Source organism: Peromyscus leucopus, chromosome 1 (genome assembly GCF_004664715.2).
Source record: "Peromyscus leucopus breed LL Stock chromosome 1, UCI_PerLeu_2.1, whole genome shotgun sequence".
NCBI classification, from domain to species: Eukaryota; Metazoa; Chordata; class Mammalia; order Rodentia; family Cricetidae; genus Peromyscus; species Peromyscus leucopus.
In genome coordinates, this window is record NC_051063.1 from 10405329 (window position 1) to 10428112 (window position 22784).

Below are 22784 nucleotides of genomic sequence, written 5' to 3' on the forward strand. Positions count from 1 at the left end.
TGGTTCCTTTTTTATACACACAGTGGTTTTGTTTTTGTTTCCTTCATTAACACCTCTCAATGTTCTAATAACAAAGAGAAAAAAAATATATCATACCTTTCATAGTTTAATAATCACATCAGCTAACTATTTAAGTTCATCACTTAGAAGTTCTACATTCCACAAAAAATGAAGACAGCTCAGCTAGATTTCTGCCAATTTATAATAAGGACTTCTGTTTAAGATATTAAAAAACTTGTTTGTAGTTTTTATTAGAGTCCTCACCAGAAGGAACTTTTAAACACATGTTTATAAATAATTTCTTCAAGATGAAAATGTAGGATTTTTCTGACACGTGCCTTGAAATTCTTTCAACTGTTACAATGCCAGTTTTAAGTGTTACTACTGCAACAACTCACTTTCTTGGTACCAAAATCTGTATGAGACTACCAGGGCTACCATAAAAAAAAAAAAAAAAAAAAAAAAAAAAAAAAAAAAAAAAATCACAGAATCAATGGTTAAAACCACAGTAAGTATTTTCTTACAATTCTGGAAGCAGGAAGGTCAAGATTAAGGTATTATAAAACAAGTTTTTTGAAGCATCTACATTTAGCCTGCAAAGAGCCTTCTTCTTGCTGCATCCTCACTTGGCCTTTGCTGTGTGCACATGTATTCTGGTATCTCATTTTATTCCTAATTTCCTTTTATGAAGCCACCTATCAGTCCCAAATTAGGGCCTATCCTAATGGTCTTATTTTAACTTAATCACTGTTTTAAAGTCCTTACTTCCAAAGCAGTCACAATTTAAGATATAGATGTAGGTAGGGGTTAAGGTTCCATATATGAATTCAGAGGGAAAACATCAGGGCCCAAACAGTATGCATAAACCTAGCAAAATATATGTAGTAAATACATGTTTAAGTTATAACCTTCCCCCCCAAACCACTAAAATGACATACTGGAGAAACATACTTTTATAGTGAACTGGAAGATATAGTAGTGCTAAGACTTAAATTCTCAATAGTATTATTTAGCAAATAATACTATCCTTACCAAACTCATCAAGACTTAGATGGAAATTGACAATTTGATTATAGAAGTAAAATTATCAAAGCTATTTAAAAAAAAATGGAAAACTTACCCTGCCTATTTAAAGTACTTACTATGAAACTATTTGTATAATTATGACAGGTTTCTACTGAAAAAAAAAAGATATAAATGCAAAAGATAGACAGCAGTCACTGAAAAAGAAAAGAAACAGACACAAGCATATATAATCAGCTCAAGAGGAATATATAAAAAATGAAACTGATATAATTAAACAAATGTAAAACTAGAATGAAGATGTTAAAAGATTACATTAAAATATTAACATAAAATTCGCATATACTTATAAAGTAACTCTAAGACTACTGTGTTTTTAGAAAGCAACACAAGAAAAAAAATCTCTCTATTTCATTATTAGGTGAAGGTTTCAGAGATACCACATTTAAAACCTTTATCCAAAAAGAAAATAATAAATATTATTTCATTTCAAAACACATGCTTTTCAACAGAGTTAATAAAACAGAAAGCTCAACAGCAAAGCAGAAAAATCACTGTAAAACATTAAAGTGGTCAGAAATAACAGGACAGTATATCAGCAGTTCACTATCAAATGGATTGGAGAATGAGGATTCCACAAACTTGTATTTTTTTCAAATTGTAAATTATTTGAAAAGTAGAAAATTTAATGATTTACAAATAACCCAAGAGTGTGGAAATAAAAAAAAATAGATATTTCCTTTCTTAAAGTATTTTAGGAAGAGAAAAATCATATAATAGTCAAGAAATCAAAGGTATGAGAAAATAGCTATATATAAATAAAAATTCATAATAAAAATAAATTTACATGTGCACTAAAAATCAAATGTGAAAAAGTAATTCCAAATGAACAATAAATTTCCATAATTAGAAAACCATAATACGTACATATATTTCACAATAATAACAGTTCAAAAAAATTAAATTCAAGCAGTCAATAAACTTAAGCAAACATATTCTTTAAACAATACACAAATTAAATCCAAAAAGCAATATTTTCATAGAGTAAAATATTAAGAATAGCTAACACTCAAGACTAATTAGAGCAGAGAAAGACTCATTCACTGTTAATAAATTAATACTCATGAGAGGAAAGTTGTCAAAATTCATCAAATTTTAAAATTTACAATACTTTTCCTCAACAACTCCAGTAAGGAATTTATCTAATGGACAAAGATATAAACTAATACTTGTACAAGTAAGTTCAAAGTAGTGGTTTTCCCCATAATTTTAAATATTCATAATGTAAATGGGCATCACAGAGATGTTAAGTAAAAGAGGCAATTCTGCTAAAAATTAAAATGTCTGTAAGTAATTTCACCTGTGGTAATTTCATCTACTACTTTGAAATCTATTTTTCAATTTAATATTTCATTAATTTTAAAAAATACTTTACCTGGAATGATCTGGCAGGGGCAGGTAGATCAGTTATGGGTTTAGGTTTTGGAATGCTTTCCAACAATTCCATAATCCCTTTAAATTTTTTATCCGAGATTCGTAACGAAACAAGAGGTAATTTTCCAGAAACTTTGAATCTATTTTATAGAGACAGGAATCATTATAGAGTATATGGAGTATACAGAATATATAGATTAATTTTCATTCTGGTTTAAGTATACTACTTAACAAAGAATGGGGACTGGGGAGGTGACTCAGTGACAGAAGGCTTGCTGAGTAAGCAGCAGGTCTTGAGTTCAATGCTTAGCACCTACCCCATCCCTAAATCAAAACAAACAAACATAGAGGAGTAGACGGAAACCCTTAAATTCAACTAATATTTAAAACCAAATTTAAAACCACAAATGACATCTTACCTTATAAACCCTAGATGGACCAGCCCTAATTCTTTCAGAGGCCTATTTTCCTATTTTACTTCATTTATTGTTTCTCTAGTGTTTGCCAGACACAGGTGATAATATTAATTATCAGTTATTTATTATGTGACTATCATTACAGTATGTATATGCCATCATTGTGTACTCATCCTGGCTTCCACACACGTGTATGCCCACATGTACAAACATTCATGTGCATACACACTCACACAAGAATTTTTTAAAAGGTATGATCCTCACACAGAATGTTTTAGCTCATTGGTTTTATCCCCATTTTTCCCTAAAATTGATTTTTTCAAATTATACACTTAGGTTGTCAAACATTGGTTTCTAAAAATGTACCTGAATTCCTTCAGAAAAGTTCTAAGTTTTATTTTTAATAACCTTAGTATTTGTAATCATTTCCACACACTGTGGTTTAACTTAATTACATAGCTGCAGATCAATTCAATTTATGCATCAAAACCTTTTCCTTTCTTAAATATGAAGGATGCACAATGTGAAGAAGCTAGGCATCAAAATGTTATCGACTACACAGCAGGCTTCCTTTTATTGTCTTAAATCTGTCTAGTTATTACAGGTACTTAAATCATAGTACAGGTAACTGCATGGACAAATATAAAAAAAGGTTATGATTTGGGCTTTGACTACTTTTCATTTTCTACAGAAATTAAGACATAAAAATAAGTCTATGTTAATTGGTGCAGAAAAAGTAGATATTGCTTGTAAATGAGACTAACACACCATTTTAAGCAAATGGTAGAACGTTTAAGATATATTTAATCTCTATGATAACGAAATAAAACATTCGCAAAGTAAACAAAAACGGTAATGAGAAAGTAATCAAAACATGTTGGGACAAATATCTACCAAACACAAAGAAAGGCCATCAGAGGAAATGAGAGAAAACAAGCCATAAAACATACAAAAACAAACTAACAAGTCCTTCCATATCAGTGTGTAGATATAAGTGTTTTAAACTTCTCAATCAAAAGACATCAGTTGACAGAATTAATAAAAAACAAGATCCAAATACATGTTATCATGACAGAAGATTCACTTTAAAGAAAATATTTGTCAAAAGGTACATATTAAAATAGATATCCTAAACAATCAACAGGAGAGGGATGCCTGCAGTAAAAAAGATTACAAGTCAAAAACTACTACTGAAGATTTTTAAAAGAATGCTTTCTAATGAAATAAAAGGACAAATTTAACAAAAATATGTTAACAATTAAGAACATATACACACCAAACATCAGAGTTCAGTGAATTAAATACTGAAAGAACTAAGGGGAAGAAAGAGACTTTTAGCAATAGTAGTAAACTTCCATTCTACTTTCAAGAATGGATAGAACCAGGCAGGAATCAATAAAAATTCTGCTTTTAAAAGAGGACTAGAAAACACTATCATGTATTTCATAGATGAACCCTAAGTAGACTGTGAGTGAAGTCATATAGATAAGAAAGGACAAATATTAAATGATTTTACTTCTATCCAATACCTAAAACCATCAAATTCACAAAGATAACACGTAAAGGGAGTTTGGTAGCAAGAGGCAAAAGGCAGAGTAGAATGGAATGTTATTATTTAATGAGTATGAAATTCAGTTTGGAAGATTATTAAAGTTTCTAGAGATAGATGGTGATGATGGCTGTATAATAATGTAAATTTACGAAGACACCACTGAACTACTTATTAAAAATGGCATCAGTGGCAAACGGTATATGTACAGATGTAATAAACTCAATAAATTATAGCACTTCTTTCATTACAGATTTACTGAGAAAATCTACAATTACATTAAAAGGACAGTATGTAATACATACTTGGGCATCTTGACATCCATGAAAACCATGGCTTTAGAGAGTTCTATATTGACATGCATAGGTGTCAAAATATGCTGTGTAGATACATTGAGCCTTCGTGCTTCTTTCCAATTATCACCTAATCACAGAAACAGTTCATGTTTATTATTAACATAATATTTATAACATACAAAACCTAAAATTGTCTAAAGGACATGAAATCAGCAAGTCTTTACATTTCCATTCTTTTTTCTCAAAGCTGCTTTACAATACTATGTTCTACTACAAAAGAAAAAGGACTGTTTTTTAAGAGGCAGCATAGTTTATGCCAAGCAGATTTTTAATTAGCACTGTTCTAGGCAATGTTTAACTTTAATTCTCCCAGGGATTGTAATTATTACATTTTAGAAAACAAGATCAAAACTTTCCTATAGTCAAAATGCTAAGGCAAAAGCTGAAATTCATACCTAGACTTACAAAACATATGACCTGAAACATTCACTGCAATGTTAACAGTCACATGTGAGTGAGAGAATAGTTAATTTAGAGCCTTTGATGTAAATGTAGCCAGTCTAGGGAGATAACTCATTTTATAAAGCTTGCTCATTAAGAATGAGTACCTGAGTTCTGTTCCCAGTACCCATTTAAAAATAAAAATAAAAAGAGACAGGCATGGTGGTTCATGCTTAAAATCCTAGCACTAGGAAGGTGGCTATGGACAGATCTTTAGAGTTCACCAATAAGCCAGCTTAGCCTAATGATCAAGTGTCTTCCCCCCCCACCCCACCCCCACCTAAGACCAAGTTTTAGCTAGATGGACTGGGTAACAAAATTTCCTAGTTTCAAACCAGGAAAACGTTAGTAGTCGTTTTTTGTTTAGTTAGTAGTCAATATTTGTTTTTGTATTAAAATAAAATCATTGTAATTAACTTACAAATAAATCACTCACTAAATTACTCAGCTAGAGTAACCAATCACTCAGCTAGATGAACATAGCCAATCAAACACACGTACTCAGTCATATATCTCAATGAATGGCTATTCTGAAGCAGTGGGATTGTGCTTAAGGTGTCACACTTTCACAATCAACTATCTTTCATTCACTATGCAATATTAACTGCTAATTTTAACTCAAATACAGGAAGGTTCCAATCACGTAGAGGGAAAGTCTTCAGGCATATCTTCAGAGTATCTAAAAAAACCTACTTAATCACTGGTTTAAAAAATAAATCATTACATCTCTTGTACTTACCCACTCTGCTGTAAAGCAATTGTATGCTTGTAAGCTGAATATCAAAAGAATCATAAGCTCTATGCATTATCTCTTCAAGGCTGGCCCCACTTAGCTTCATTTCTGGTAATCTTGATCGACTTTTACTTGTCACCTTAAGGTTAATTTTAATAGTTTAGATCATGTAAAGTACTTCAAAATGAAATACTATTTAGCTCTATAACATAAAAATTTAATAGGACAGGATAAATTCACAGACAGACATATACAGCTATTAAAAAGATCCTTATCCATGAGATGTACAACAAAGATAGGTATAAAATGACATTCATATAGTGAGTTATATTTTTTTAATTTATTTATATAAAAAGAGGGGAACCAAGATAGTCCTAGAAAATAATACATCTTTACAAAAACTTAAAATCTAAAGAAAACTCATTAGGAACAAGACCATGAGAAAAATGTGGATGTTTTTATTGTCTAATAGCAGATTTTTAGTAGCTATGTAATAAAAGAACAGGGCTTATCACCGATGTCTATTATATAGCTCCAAGCATGCCATATTTTCTTTTATCTCCCCTTTCATGGAATACTGTGCACACTATTTTTTTCCTTAAATATTCCAGCGATCACTCCAAAGCAGTATACAATTTTTTCTTTAAATGTAAATACATGCATACATATATATAAACATTTTTTACTTTGTTTCATACAGTTCATGGGGAGTAGACTGTCAAAAATGATTATCTCACCAGGCATAGTGGCATATGCCTTCAATTCCAGCACTCAGGAGAGCAGAAGCAGACAGATCTCTTTGAGATAGAGGCTAGCCTGGTCTACACAGTGAGTTTTAGGCTACCAGGGCTACGTAGTGAGACTGTCTCAAAAACAAACATAAAAATAAAAAGAATGGAGCTGGAGAAATGACTCAGTGGTTAATAGCACTGACTGTTCTTCCAAATGACATGGGTTTGATTCCTAGCACCCATGTGGCAGCTCAGAATCCCTTCCAATACCTCCTTTTGGCCTATACAGGCATCAAGAGCTTAAATAGTGAGCTGCTATGGGATGGTCTGTATGTCAAATTGCTCTGATTGGTCAATAAATAAAACACTGATTGGCCAGTGGCTAGGCAGGAAGTACAGGCGAGACTAACAGAGGAGAATAGAGACAACAGGAAGGTGGGGGGAGTCACTGCCAGCCACTGCCATGACAAGCAGCATGTAAAGATGCCGGTAAGCACGAGCCACGTGGCAAGGTGTAGATTAATAGAAATGGGCTAATTTAAGCTATAAGAACAGTTAGCAAGAAGCCTGCCACGGCCATACAGTTTGTAAACAATATAAGTCTCTGTGCTTACTTGATTGGGTCTGAGCAGCTGTGGGACTGGCAGGTGACAGAGATTTTGTGGGCCAGGCACAAAAATTCTAGCTATATATAATGCAGATATATAATACAGGGAAAATACCCATACACATAAAATTATAAATAATTTTAAAATATTTTAAAAATATTCTCTCTAAAAGGTAATAAGTTTTAGATAACAGGTAAAACAAATTAGCTAATGTCACAAAATTAATTTTTTTTTTAAATTTATTTTTCGTCTTTTTTTTTTTTTCTTCCGGAGCTGAGGACTGAACCCAGGGCCTTGTGCTTGCTAGGCAAGCACTCTACCTCTGAGCTAAATCCCCAACCCTAAATATTTGAAACTCTTAATCCTTATATTCTTCTTAAATTGTCTTTGAAATAATTTCATGATGAAAATCAAATTAAATAATTAACTATGTAAACTTAATTATATCTATAATATAAATATATACCAAGTGCAATGTTACAGGAAAAGAACAAAGTATCCAAAGCTATCTGCAGACTTCTGGAGGTATTCTACATTTAGTGGCTATGAGCAGCAGAATGGTATTGATGATAAAAATACTTTGCATCTGGACTGTCCATCACAGCAGCCACTAACCAGCTCTGACTAGTATGTAAGCACTTAACAAAAGTTTAATATATTTTTAATTAATTTTTCTTTACTTTAATAATTATATGACACTAATGGATACTATACTGAATAGTTCAGATGTAGAAATCTAAAAAGAATAGTTCTACTCAACTTATACATGTAAAAACTTCAGAAAGATTACTTCCAAAACTGTCCCCATTCTGTACACTTAATCAAATAAAATTTAAATTGAAGAATAAAAAACTTAAGTATGGCAAACAAGTCTATAAATACAATTCTTAATATTTATCACTGGCTTTTATGTTAAAATGACAAAAGAACTACCTGATGAAATGAAACGTTATTCACTAACCACAAGGATTGTTTCTCAAATCCTTGTATTGCTATATATTTAAACATCAATAAACCAAATTGAACTATCTAAAAATCAGTGTATATTCTGGGGCTGGAAAGCCGGCTCAGCAGTTAAGAGCACTTGCTGTTCTTGCAGAGGACCTGAGTTCAGCTCCCAGTACCCACATGGCGGCTCACAACAACCTGTAACTCTAGCTCAAGGAAATCTGGGACCCGCTTCTGGCCTCCTTAGGCAGTGCAGGCATCTGGTATAACTACATACATGCAGAAAAACACTCATACATAAAAAAATAAATCAATCTTAATAAAAGCAAATTACATTTTAAACAAAAAAAATGACAAATGACATATCAATCAAACATTATTAGTGAATACCTTTAAATGACCAAGATCCAAGAGAAGTAAATTTGATGTAGGGCTAAAATTCCCAGATTGTGGTACAATAACATATGAAGCCTTCACATTAATTCTGAGATCAAGAACTTTCTGTGTTTCAATAATATACAGCAAACCTGCAAAAAAATTAAATCCTTGCAATGACTACTTTTCACAACTTACTTTATGAAAATAAAGCAGAGAATCAACAAACATGAATTGACAATACAATTTAAAATTCCAGAAAGTCAGTACCAATTTTAACATACCTTAGAGAAAAGCCAGGTGCAGTGGCACACACCTTTATTGGGGCAATTGAGGCTGATCTCTGTGAGTTTAGGGACAGCCTGATCTACAAGTTTGGTTCTCAACCATCCAGGGCTACACAGTGAAACCCAGTGTCAAAAAACAAAAAATACAAACCAAAAATATCCTAGAGCAAAGAATTTACAATATAAGTTTACATCTTTTACTGGTCAACATACACACAAAACTAATTAAAGAACAGGATTAGTAACACCCCCCCCAAAAAAAAAATAAATGGGGTCTTTGTGGAGGTAGTTTAAAAATCTTTTATTTTTACTTATGTTTATTTGTCAGTATGAATATGTGCCTGCAAAGTCCCCATGGAGACAAGAAAAGGATGCTGGATTTCTTGTAGCTAGAGTCTCAAGTGGTGCTGGGAACTGAATTCGAATCCTCTAGAAGACCATAAAATTCTCTTAATCCTCTAAGCCATTGGGATGGGGATGGGTGCATAGCATGTTGGTTGAAGAGCTTAGAGGACCATTTCTGCTACTGATCCACAGACAACTTCCACTTTTGAGGCAGTGGTTCTCACTGGCCTGTATCATGACCAGGTAGGCTAGGTTAGTTTCCAAGGGGCCATCTTTTTCCCCCACCCCATCTCACTATTGCTGTGATTACAGGGGTACACGATCACATCTGGCTTTTTAAATGGGTTCTGGGTATCCAAACATATGTCCTCATGCTTGTGAAGTGTTATCAATTGACTCACATCTATAGCCACCAAAAAAAAAAAAAGAAAAAAAAATGTTTTTAAACCAGATAGTTAATTTAGGTGAAATGAAGGGAAAAATACAAACCTTTTAAAAATATATTAACAATAAATGGTAGAAAGCGTTTACTTGTATCTGCTATTAGAATTTGTGTAGCTTCTTCACAATTCACAAATCTAATAACATTTATTCCTGATACATCGATACAAAGCCTAATTTTATGACAGCGAAAACACCTCAGTCATTAATTCATCTTCCACAAAATCATGTGTAAACCAGGAAAGGCGACAAACCCAGTTTCTCTATTACTTAGATATTTCATTCACTTAGGTCATCTTATGCTAATAAATTTAATTCATTCCTATGCATATAATTAGCATGCTAAATTCATCTAATTTATTTTTCATATTGTAAGCCTAATTATTTATATTCTATCTACAAACTGTCATTAAGTCAGCTTAAGCAAATAAAAGACACTCCGATCTATAACAATTTAAGATATAATAGCTGGGTAGAAAGATACCTAGCTCCAAAGAAAAACTACCAAAGAATTATTTAACCAGTGTCATATTTAGCATTTCTGTTGCTGTAATAAAACACCAAAGGCACCTTGGTGAGGAAAGGGTTTATTTTTCTTATCAAAGTCCATCATGAAGGAAAGTCAGGGCAGGAGCCAAAGCAGAGGTCATGGAGGACTGGTTTGCTCCTCATGGATAGCTCAGCTTTCTTTCTTATACCACCCAGGACCACCTGCCCAAGGGTGGCATCATCCATAGTGAGCTAGGCCCTCCCACACAAATTAGCAATCAAGAAAATACCACACAGACTTACCTCTAGGCCAATCTTATGGAGTCCCTCTTCCTAGATATGTCTCTACTATGTGTCAAGTTAACATAAAACTAGCCAGCACAACCAGATTTTTCACCTTAATTATAATGAAAAATAATATACTGAAAAGGACAATGTGTGTGTAAGCCTCCTACACAGGTCAAGAGAAGATGTAATTTCTTTTTGTCAGATTATGCCTAGGTTAGGAAATATCACCAGAATGTGAGATGAGAAGAAAAGTCATTAATGTCTTACAACTTTTATAAAGAACTGATTTGGAAAGTTCAATACTTGAAGAGCTCACATTTCTATTTGGAATTCCTTTATTTCCTATTATTATGACCTACTTCCTTCCTTTCTCAAAAGTAAATCCTCCAAAGAAATAATTTAATGTTTTGTAATACCATATTAATTTATTATTACGAAAGTTTAAAGTAGAAAGTGCATAAATGTAGGAATATCTAGTATACTTATTCAGCATACTTAGTATAATTTTTAAGACTAAGGATTTATTAAGAATGTATGTTTGAATTAAAGTCAGTACCTTTAATAAACAAGTATGTATTATATATACAATGACAGAGAAAAATAAAGCTTAAAAACCAGATACCCAGTATCAAATACAGCAGTCATTAGCTTGATATGCATGTGAAAGAAAAAGAGAATTAAATTGATAATAATTTTCTAGGGGTGGCGGTGCACTTATAATCCCAGAACTTGGAAGACTGACTGAGAATGAAGGATAATTTTAGGCTAGCTCATGCTACACAGTAAGATTTTGTCTCAAAATAATGATAATGATGATAAACACTGTTTAAAATATATACTTATATACGTATAGAATAAGTGGCCTACATTGGCTACTTATTTTCCTGAAATATGAGAAAGAAATACAAAAACTGTCATCTTAAAGAAATTCCAAAGGTCCTCTCCAGGCAAGTGATACAAGACTGCTTAATAGAAGGAAGAAAGGGTCTTGGCATTTCCAATAACCTATCTAAAGCAGATTCAGGTACAAAGTTCTTCAAATGGTAAGAGAAGGGAAGTGAAGGCCAGGAACAATGCAGAATAATAGATCAAAGAATTCTGACAATCATCCAATAAACTTGGGACATAGTAGAGGAACAGACTCAAAACATAGTTCTTCACATTTCTCCTAATCATTTCCCAAGTTAGAATATTCCAAGGCTGACCACTGTCTCATAGGCTCTTTAAGCTAGGTGGACCATGTATATAAATCTATCTGGTCTTCACACTACTTCAGTGAGACATTCTCTAATTTTAAAACTAAATCAGGCTAACCAACCATCTCAGTGCTCTGACAGCATTTGGGTCTGTTAGTGATCTGTTTCCTAACTTGGCTGGCTCCAAATGTATCCACTTGCTTGCTTTAGAAAGGGGGATCTGAGGATTGTAAATGTTTTTCCTTAGCACCGCAGACAGAACAAAGACACCACACCACAGGAAGAAAGGGTATCACTTCCTGGGTGTTCTCTCAGCAACAGTGAGGCTTTCTCCAATGTTAGACCAGGCAGGATAGGAGGACCAAAAGTACCTTAGAGCCAGCACCTTTCTTCAGAACCTCCTCAGGTAGTTTTGGATAAAATACACGGAATGAGACTTTGTCCCAAGAACGCCTTTCCCATACCTGAGGAAAGATTTCCAGAAAGTTTTGCCAACGTGAAACCACAATGCCATTTAGTAAGTCACAGCTGTTGCCTTCTCCAATAAGGACTGGACTTAAATCTTTGGAAAGATGGATTCCTAGTGAACAGTATCTCAGTTGTAATATTCTTTGTAAGTGCTCTTCCTGTTACCTTCAAAGTTACTTTTTAAATGAGTATGACAATCCCTCATTATGGCTAATAATTCATTATACAAACATTATCTGTTCAAATTACTCTTCAGCTTCTGTCTATGGAATGGAGTAGATACATTTCAGTTTTATATCTGGCATAAGTATGGGATTGTGAAGTTGATTAAAACTAAGAATTACATCGGCCACACTTGGCATGGACTCCAGTAGGCGATTTCTACTCTCCTTCCTGTCCTCTACTACAATCTCCCATCTCCTCCTCAGACCTGTAGCCGACTGCTGCTCATCCAGGCCTCTCTTCCCTAACTACAATCCCTGAGGACCCCTCCAAACCTTGCTGTGCATTCAGCTTTCCTCGCTCCCTCATCCCTTTGTGTCAGCCATCCGTATTCAGAAATACTCTCTGCCACACACCCACAGTGGCCACATCTGGCAGGGATGCACCTCAATGAATCTCACTATCCTTACTGTCCTTCGACTTCAGCGACACCCTCAGCCAAATAACAACTTCTTACAGGTACCTCTCCTCCAACCTAAATTCCATTTACTGAAGACTCCAACTCTTGGGTCATACCCAGGGTCCCCCAGCTCTTTCATCCCTGTCTCTCCAGACAACCTACTGACAGAACCCCCTCTTCCCGTCACACCTCCAGTTCCCTGGGAACCCTACTTCAAGGTATGAACAAATTCCCCTTAGCTCTTTCCTGATGTTCCGCCAGCCTTTTCTACTAGCAGACCTCTATTCCTCTCTGCCACCCATTGACCTGAGAAAGCACCCTTTATCAGGCAAAATACAGCCATCACACATTCCTAAGATCCAGGGAGGGCAACAGAAATCAAGGAATGGAACAACCACCTAATAAAGCCAAAACAAGATTCAATACCTAAAATCACCTCAGTTGTCACAAAACCAGATGCCTAGACATTAGTACAAAAACACAGTAATGGCCAAGACAACGTATCTCTAATCAGAACCCTGAGAAATGTAGTATAGCTGAAGAATAAGACAAAGAATTGAAAATAGCAATTATGACTATGTTCCAAGGCCTTTAAAGAGGATTATGAATAAATCCCTAAATGAAACCTGTGAAAACACAAAGAGTAGAATGAAGTATGAAAACAGTTCAAGACATGATAGTATAAACAGAATCACTACAGAAAACTCAGACTGACATGAAAATTTAGGAGGTCAAACAAAAATCTCAGAGGCAATGTTTATACTCACCAACACAGTATAAGACAGGGAAGACAGAATCTCAGGTAGAAGACAAGGTAGAAAAAATGGGTATCTTGGTCAAGAAAGAAATGTTAAATCTAAAAAACTCCAAAACAAAAATTCCAAGAAATCTGGGACACTATGAAAGTCCAAATCTCTGAATAACAGCAATAGAGGAAAGAAATGAAACCTAGCTCGGGGCACAGGAAATATTTTAAACAAAATCATTGAATAAAAATTATCCTAACCTAAAAAAGGAGATACCAATCAAAGAAGCATCTAGAATACTAAAAAGACAGGATCAAAAGAAATTCCCCACAACACATAATATTCAAAACATTTATCATACAGAACAAAAGATGAATATTAAAAGCCTTAAGAGAAAAAGACCAAGTAACATATAAAGACAGACCCATTAGAATAACACAGCTCTAAAGAGACCACACATGCCAGCCCAGACTACTATGTTCAGCCAAAATTTTAATCACAATAAACGAAGAAGGAAAAACATTCCATGATTAGATAGATAGTTGATGGATAGATGGATAAATGGATGGATGGATGGATGGATAAATGAATAAATAAATAAGCAAGCAAGTAATGCCTATATACCAATCCAGTTCTAGAGAAAGCACTAGAATGAAAACTTCAACCTGATGAGGTTACCCACACCCAGGAAAACAGTAATAATCTCAGACCAGCAAGTGAAAAAAGGGGGGGATTCCACACCACCAGAACAAAATGATGGGAATCAGCACTGTTCATTGATAACTCTCAACATCAAGAGTTTCTATTTCCCATTAAAAAGATACATTTAGACTAACAGACTACTACAGAGACACTTGCTCAAACACGTTCACTGCCACTCTGTTCATAATAGCAAGAAATTGGAAACACCCTAGAAGTCCATCAACAGATGAAAGGAATAATATTTAGCCATTACAAAAACAAAACAAAACAAAAACAAAGAAAAAAACCGAAATCATGAAATTTGCAGGTAAATAGATGGAGCTAGAAAAGAAAAAATCCTTAGTGAAATAACCCAAACCCCAAAAGACAAAATATGGTATGTATTCTGTTTTATATGGATGCTAGCTTTTAAGCATTCAAAAGGTATACTATTATCTGAATAACCAGGCTTGTATAGAGTAAGGAACTACGGAGATGGAAAGATCTCCCAAGGACAGGGAAATGGGATGCATTGAGAGAAATGGGATAGACTGGAATGGGAGGATTAAATGGAGTTGGGGAGAGAAAGAAGGAAAGAGAGGGAATGTAGGGCAGGACAGCTAACACCAAAGGCCATTTGGCCATTTGAGGCGATATAGAGAAACCTATTACAGGAAAAGCTTCTTTAAATATATATGAAAAAAATTCTAAATAGAGTCACCAAATAATGGGGAGAAACAAGGTCCCAACTAGACATCTGGCTCCACCAAGTGAAACCTCCAGTGCCAAGAATGGGTTACATCTAATTGAGTTGTTGGCCAAAGGGGCCCAGGAAACCCACAGGCTATTGCCGAAGCTATTTCTTTCTATAAACTAATGGTAAGGGCCCACTGCTGAAAACAACACTTACTTCCACATCTCAATGAACACAGAGAAGTTGAACAGGTACCTAATTAGAGCCTTCACCACTACTGACTGGTGTTCATGGTACTGGAAGGTACTCTGCATACTACTGGAGAAAGATATACTACCAACCCTTCAATCTGCAATAGTGACCTGCCTATAAAATATGTTGGTGCAATAGTGGCACAAACCAACCATTATCTGATTGGGTTTAAGGTACACTCTGCAAGATGGAACCCATGCCTGACACTGCTAGGTGGCCAAGAATCTGAGACTAGGAGGCCATGGACTTAGAGGAAAATCAAGTGCTATTGTTCTGCTAAAGGAAATTGGCAGAAAAATGGATCAGGGAAGTCCACATCATGATACCCAGGAAACATGTAATGCCTGTGATAACTGGTTTTATCCCTTTATTCCATGGGGCCTCCAAATGGCTTTCTGGTTTTTGCCTGTCATTCCAAATGGCCCTCCAGCATAATGGGATGATGATACACACGTTCTGGGCAAGTCTCCACCCTTCAGCTAATCCTCTCTGGAAATACCCTCAAATATACACTCAAACGTTTATGTTCTATTTCCTTGGTGCCTCTCTATCCCAGCAAGATAACATTCAAGAGTGAGTAGCAAACTTTACTAGAGAATCATCCACTTCAAAAGAGAGTTAACAAAAACCTATATTCACTTTTTATCAGAGACAAAGGATAAATATGGATATGCTATTTCTTTACCTGAAATATTTACAAAGATGAAGACAATGACACAAGAAAAAAAATAACAAGTAAATAATTAATAGAGGTAAATGCAACAAAAACTAATAAAGAAGAAAATGAAGGGGAAAAAAGAAAATAACCAAAGAGATAAGAGCTACCAGTCCATTCCAAAATAAGTTCATTTTAGTTTTCTAAAAAATAAAAAAAATATTAAATGTTAAAAATTAATTTAAGAATATTAGTAGCTTTCCAACTTCAAAAATATTTTCATAATTGTTTCTAAAAGGAGGACTCATTATGTAGTCTTTACTGGCTTGGAATTTGGATGTGAACACTAGGCTGTGATCTAACTTACAGAGATCAGCTGAATACTGAATATTTTTATTCTAAGTAACAAATGACTCTACTAGTAAATAACAAATGACTCTACTGGTATAGCAAAGGAAAAACAAGCTTCAAATTATAAGGGTAAAATGCAGGAGACTTACACTTTCTAAAATATATTTTTATAACATTTGAATTTTATACAGCAGACATTTACTGTTTTAGTACTTTTTGTTGAGTAATAAGACTTAGGAAAAATGTTTTGAAGATAAAAAAAATCTAAATCTGACTGGCTACTGGATTTAAATACAATGAATTCACATTTACTTGTAAGTATCTATCTGTCTCTACATAATAAGAGTAATGGACTGAAAAAAGAGGCTTTACTTAATACTTTCGTTTTGGGCTTCTACTGCATATGCCACTACATGAGCTGGAACAGAATTCAGGAATTTGAACCATGAATGGAATCTGAGATTGTAGGAAAGAGTAGAAGAGTAAGCACAAATAAATAATAAGCAAACATGAAAATGTATTAGCAAATTCAAACCAAAAAATACCTTATAAATACATAATGACACCTTTTATTCTCCTTGAAAATGGAAGAAGATAGGACTTTTATTTCTTAGCCAAATCTACCAAACTCTGGAATTCATTGTAAAAGAATGGAAACAGGAAGCCTACTAAAAAAGAGATCTAAATAACTAAATGAAAAATTTTCAATTAACTTAAAGGTGATTATTAAATATAAGCTCTGTGTAAAAAAATTATTATTGTTCTATTTCCATGGCAAAAGTACCAGATTAGTTTCTACTACACTATATCCAGTCTAGAAATACATTTAAAGTACAATTTTAATATTTTATTTAATCCACAAATTACTTTACCTGTTGCTGTTTTATCTCTAAATTCTTCAAGTTTTGTCAAAGTTGCTGAAGTGAGTTGTTCTAGGTGGACATCTTTTGGAGGTCTGAAGAATTCCACTATACTATTGACTGTCCTCTGTTAAAATAAGCACCACTGACATAAAACACAAACTCAAAGCAAATGAAAATGCACGCAAACTTAGTAATACAGAAAATGCTTACTGCATCATAAATTATCTCTAAAGGTTCAGCCTCTATGATGCACCTCTGAGCAACGGTTTCATCTAAAGGATTTGTTTCGAATGTAATCTGGAAGAGTGACATATCATCCAATGAAGACAGTAGGTGGGGTTTTTTTGAATTATCTGGTAAACCAGTAATATGAAATGAATCAATCTTGGTTTCAAATCTGTATAAAAGAAAAGAAGAGGAGTTAGGAGTCAATATAATTTTAAATAATTTGTCAAACTGGAAAATTATAAAACATAGTAAAGACATTTTTCCTTACATTTCCTGTAACTCAGATCATTGAAGAGAAAAATATATAATTCCTATGAATTTTAGTGGATTACTTCACTAAGAGCCATATTCATGCTAAATTTTATATTAAAATGCTATGATAGCTAGTATTTGGTATCTGCACTTGAAGAGGGGCATATAACTTAAATTTAAAGAGGTAACATAAAATACTTATAGGAATATATAAGATATTCATTGTATCCTTGGCTAAGCAAAACTTCTTGGATATACTAAAATGCATACATAACAAACTAAGTCTAAGTAAATCAAAGTAGGTCAAAATTTAAAAAAAAAAATTTGCTACAAGAGATGTAATAAAAAGACACTGTACCAAATAGAAAAAAAATGAGATTATTTTACCTGTAAGGGTAAGGGTGTAGCTGAGTGGTGACAAAACTTGCCTAGAATGTGAAGTACCCTCGGTTCAATCTTTAGCACCCCCAAACCCATACATACATGTATATATACCTATACATATATATACATACATACACACACATATACATAATACAGATATAAAATATTGGGGAAAGGCTATAGTTTAGGTATAAATACTTGCCTAGCATAAACACAGCCCTGAATTTGAATCCCAACAGAGAGAGAAAGATGAAAAAGATATATAACAAGAATGCATAAAGAACTGTTAAGAACTCCAATCAAGACATATCAAATAAAAAGGGAGAGAAACTTAAAGGTCATTTCTCCAAACAAAGTATGAACATGAACATAAAATGGACAAATACAGAAAAAAGTCTAATGCTGGGGGATGTCTTTCTGTATGCTGTGAATATATGTTGTTTCCATTGATTAATAAATAAGTTGCTTTGGCCTATGGCAAGGCAGCCTAGAAGCAGGTGGGAAATCCAAGGAGAGAGAGACACAGAAAGAGAAAGGTGGAGTCTGAAGAGACACCGGTCACTACTGAAGGAGAAGCAAGATGCCAACAGACCAGTAACACCACGGCAATGTGGCAAAACATGGGTTAAAAGTGGGTTAATTTAAGATGAAAGAGCTAGCTAGCAAGAAGCCTGCCATAGGCCATACAGTTTGTAAATAATATTAAGCCTCTGAATGATTAAAAGTGGCTGCAGGACTACGGGGCCAGGTGGGACTGAAGAAACTTAGCACTACAGTCTAAAATCATTAATCATCAATAAATAGAAATTAGCCCCACGCTGAGATACCACTTTTTATTAAGATAGCATAATCAGAAGAACAGATAATAGCTAGTATTGTGGAGATATGGAGAAACTGAAACATTCATTCACTAGTAGTAGGAATGTAAAATGTGCCTGCTTTGAGAAATTGTCTGGTAGTTCCTCCTGAAGCTAAACATTAACAGTTACCACATAAAACAATAAATCTACTCCTAGGTACATAACCCTAAAATTTAAAACACATATACAAATAAAACTTTGCCCATGTTCATATCAAGTATTCATTGTAAGCCGATGATAGAAGCACTCAGTTATCTGTCAGTTAAAGAACTGTCACATAAAATATGGTTCAGCCAAATAATAGAATATAGGCAATAAAAAATAATTACAAGTTCATTCTATGTAAATGAAACCTAAAGATATCATGCTAAGTGAAAAAAGGAAAACAAACTGGTCAGTGAGCTCCTAGGATCCACCTGCTGTCTCCACTGGAGTTACAGGGACATGCATTCACACCTTTTTTTTGTGGGTTCTGGGGATTAGAACTTAGGTCCTTGCTGTGGGATGTTAATGTATGTCCTGTGGGAGCCCTTCTTGGGTTCCTTGTGGCATTACCCAGCAGGTCCGTATAGAGGATGATTAGGACCATGGGCCTGAGTGCAGGTGTTTGAGATGGTCTGCACTTGGCTGTGCTGGGGGATGGTCTGTATGTCAAGTTGTTCTGATTGGTTAATAAATAAAACCTGATCGGCTGTGGCTAGGCAGGAAGGATAGGCAGGACTAACAGAGAGGAGAAATAAAAGGACAGGAAGGCAGAAGGACTGGCTGCAGCCGCCGACATGACCAGAGACACTGCAGCCGCCGCCATGACCAGCAGCATGTGAAGACGCCGATAAGCCACCAGCCACGTGGCGAGGTATAGATTTGTAGAAATGCGTTACTTTAAGATATAAGAATAGTTAACAAGAAGCCTGCCACGGCCATACAGTTTGTAAGCAATATAAGTCTCTGTGTTTACTTGGTTGGGTCTGAGCGGCTGTGGGACTGGCGGGTGACAGAGATTTGTCCTGACTGTGGGCAAGGCAGAAAAACTCAAGCAACAGGTCCTTGTGCATACATATCAAAAGCTCTTATCTACTGAGCCATCTCCCTAACCCCAGAATAAAGAAAAAAAAAAAAAAAGGCAACGAAGTTAGTTGTCAGAGACAAGGAAAGAAATCACTCGGAAGGGACTGCCACTAAAATATATACAGTTTCTTCATGGTATGTTGTAATGTCTGAAATTATATTCAGGTGGTAGCTATATAACCTTGAACATTATCAATGTGAAAAATGCATATATAATATAGTTGCAAAAACCCAATAAATTATATACTAAATAGATAAGTTACAAGTATATGAACTGGTTCTCAATAAAACTATCAAACTATACCACGATGATGGTGCACACCTGCAATCTAGGAATTGAGGGGCTTGAAGCAGGAAGATTCAGAATTCAAGGACACTTTATCTCAAAAAACAGAGAGGGTTAAGGAAGGAAGAAGACAGGAGGAGAAAGAGTGGCAAGAAAGAGGATGGGGATGTTTTGGAAAAAAAAAAAAAGGGGGGGGGTAGCCCAGATTAAAAGCCATATTTTGAAAGTGTTAAGTCCTAAGTGAACGTATGTTGTTCACAAGATCCAGCTATGCCAAGGACGTTAGCGTCAATCTGTGGGAAAACGGCAAAGCCCATTGCTCCTCCACGTTGGGCGGGGGTGGCTATGGCTCAGAAGAGTGGCAAAGCTCTCTCTGCTCCATGTTCTGATTTTCCTTCTCCCCTTGGGTTTGCAGCCTGTAGACTACTCTGCTACAAAAACTGCTACTGCTAAGGTTAGGTAAGCCTGCCTCCTTATTCCACTGTATATGGTAACTCTGCTCCTTTGTTTAACTGCACGTAATACCCACCTCTATGTTCAAACTGTATATAATACATGCACTAAGTTTCTGGGGTGCTGCAGTTTCTCCACCAAAGAGCCCTGTCCTGCCAATCCCAGCTTGTCTGTCTGTCTGTGTTTGTCTTTTCTTAATTCCCTCACCACCAGTCACGTCTGTCCCTGGAGCTATGCTGGAAATGGCAACATTTGTTGTTTCTTTCTGTATGGTCAAATACTACTTTTTAATTTTTCTTTAGTGTTCTTCTATGTTTTATTAAAAAGGTTACTTTCTACTGAATATAATACATTAATAATTTCAAAATATTTAAAAAATTCCATAGCACAGGGGAAAGTCTAAGTCCCTAAACACACAGAAGAATGCATTAAATCACAGCACCAAGGGCTGTAAAGTCTGCAACCTCAACTCCAACCTTAAAAGGGAAACTATTTAAGACAAAAGCTGAAAGCTGTACACCTTGTTTTTTTGAGACAAGGTCTCTCATTGGCACTGAGGGCTCACCAATTCAACAGGGCTGGATGGACAGTGAGTTTCAGGGATCCTCCATCTCGACTTCCACAGCACTAGGATTAGACTGCTGCTACCACACCCAGCTTTCTACAAGGGTTTTGGGAATCAAACTCACGCCCTCATGCTTGTGCAGCAGACTTTACCAACTAAGCTGTTTCCCCAGCACCACCTACTATGTTTGGTATTGTTGTTGCTTTGTGTGCTTTTAAAATTAGTGACCAGTTTGAGAACTCTATTACTGGCATAGTGAAGTCTTATCCTACACAAAATGTTTCAAAGTTAACCTATAATTAAAATATTCATGTTGTTAAAATGACCCTTCAAAAATCTAAGTGTCCTCACAAAATAAGGCAAATTTTTCTATGTTTAAACACCAGAACCATATGCAGTGGGCCAGGATGTTCGTGGTACAACATGTGTGTGAAAACCTTGATAAGGTGAACAAAGACATGGATGAAGCCTCACCTCTAGCCTATGAGTCTTTGGCTACATTCTTGTCAGTTCACATTCTAGTCACTAAAAGAGCACATGAGATAATTGTGCCATTTAAAGTCACCACTGTGCCACCTGACAAATGATCCAAGCTAGAAAATTTGTACTCCTAGGCTTCAGAAAGTGGTTCTCCTCCCCTGCCCTCATGAAATAGCCTGATAAAGAAGAGAGAGTGAGAGAGAGAGAAAATAAAGTAAAATGCTTAGAACCAGACTCCAGATTTTGGGGGGATTTTTGAATATTTGTGTATAGATGATGTGGTCTCTTTGGGATTGGACCCAGATCTAAGCATGAATTTATTTATACTTTATATATTCCTCACATATATAGTGTAAAGGTAATCGTATACAATATTTTTAGTGTGCCTGTGTTTTTTGCTACAATCCAACACATCAAGTCACATGTGGAATTCTCCTGTCAATAGTCAAAGCATTTGAAATTCTGTTTTAGATTCAGATTAGTGCTATTTAACCTGTGAAAGAAAATAAATTTATACTTACTTTATGGATTGTGCTCCTGGTCTTTGCACAATCAAAGTACTAAGGCCTTCTACTACAATGTCTACCAGCTCTGGCTTTTGGTGATTTTCTCTCAGAACAATAGACATACTTTTCAAGTGAACAAAAAGCTTCGAGGCTTCAAACTAGGGAAGATCCATAATAAAATAGAGGTGAGGATGGGGGGTACAAATAAACAAAACAATCTTATTCACGTAATTCCTTTATTCTCAAATCCAGGGATACTTTTAAAACAATCCTTCATTTACCAAAGAATCGCTACAATAACCCTAAAACTTAAAAGAATATTTTTATTCTTATTTTTGGAATTAAGGTAATGCTCTATTTATACACCCCCAAGAAAGACGACAGAAAAAAATCAGTAACATAAAATTTCTGAAAGAATTGCAGCAGACACATCTAACATTAAAAGATATAAAGCAAGAAAATATCTTACTGTTTTCGGCAAGGTTGGATCAACAGCTGTTTCACTATAACCAATTGCTTCATAAAGTAAAACCTTTTCTTCAGGTGTCAACATTTCTTCAAGAACTATAAATCATAAATAAGTGTTTTATAGTCTTATTACTAACAATGTAAAAACAAATAAAATTTACCTGGCTTTATAGAAAAACCAAAATGGATTTTGTTCTATTTAGTGTGTGTGTGTGTGTGTGTGTGTGTGTGTGTGTGTGCGC

At 34.8% G+C, this 22784-nt stretch overlaps 1 protein-coding gene across 4 annotated transcripts in view; it reads right to left on the reverse strand.

Annotated features, from left to right (window-relative positions):
• Vps13a (vacuolar protein sorting 13 homolog A) overlaps positions 1-22784 on the reverse strand; it is a 221886-nt gene that overhangs the window by 148805 nt on the left and 50297 nt on the right. For all 4 annotated transcript variants that reach the window (XM_028874876.2, XM_028874875.2, XM_028874877.2 and 1 more), the window contains exons 16-23: positions 22544-22638; positions 22090-22232; positions 17203-17389; positions 17002-17116; positions 8630-8766; positions 5959-6091; positions 4728-4845; positions 2459-2597 (exon numbers count right to left, since the gene is read on the reverse strand). In XM_028874876.2, the coding sequence (XP_028730709.1) occupies positions 2459-2597; positions 4728-4845; positions 5959-6091; positions 8630-8766; positions 17002-17116; positions 17203-17389; positions 22090-22232; positions 22544-22638 (1067 nt within the window). The remainder of the gene's footprint in view (positions 1-2458; positions 2598-4727; positions 4846-5958; positions 6092-8629; positions 8767-17001; positions 17117-17202; positions 17390-22089; positions 22233-22543; positions 22639-22784) is intronic.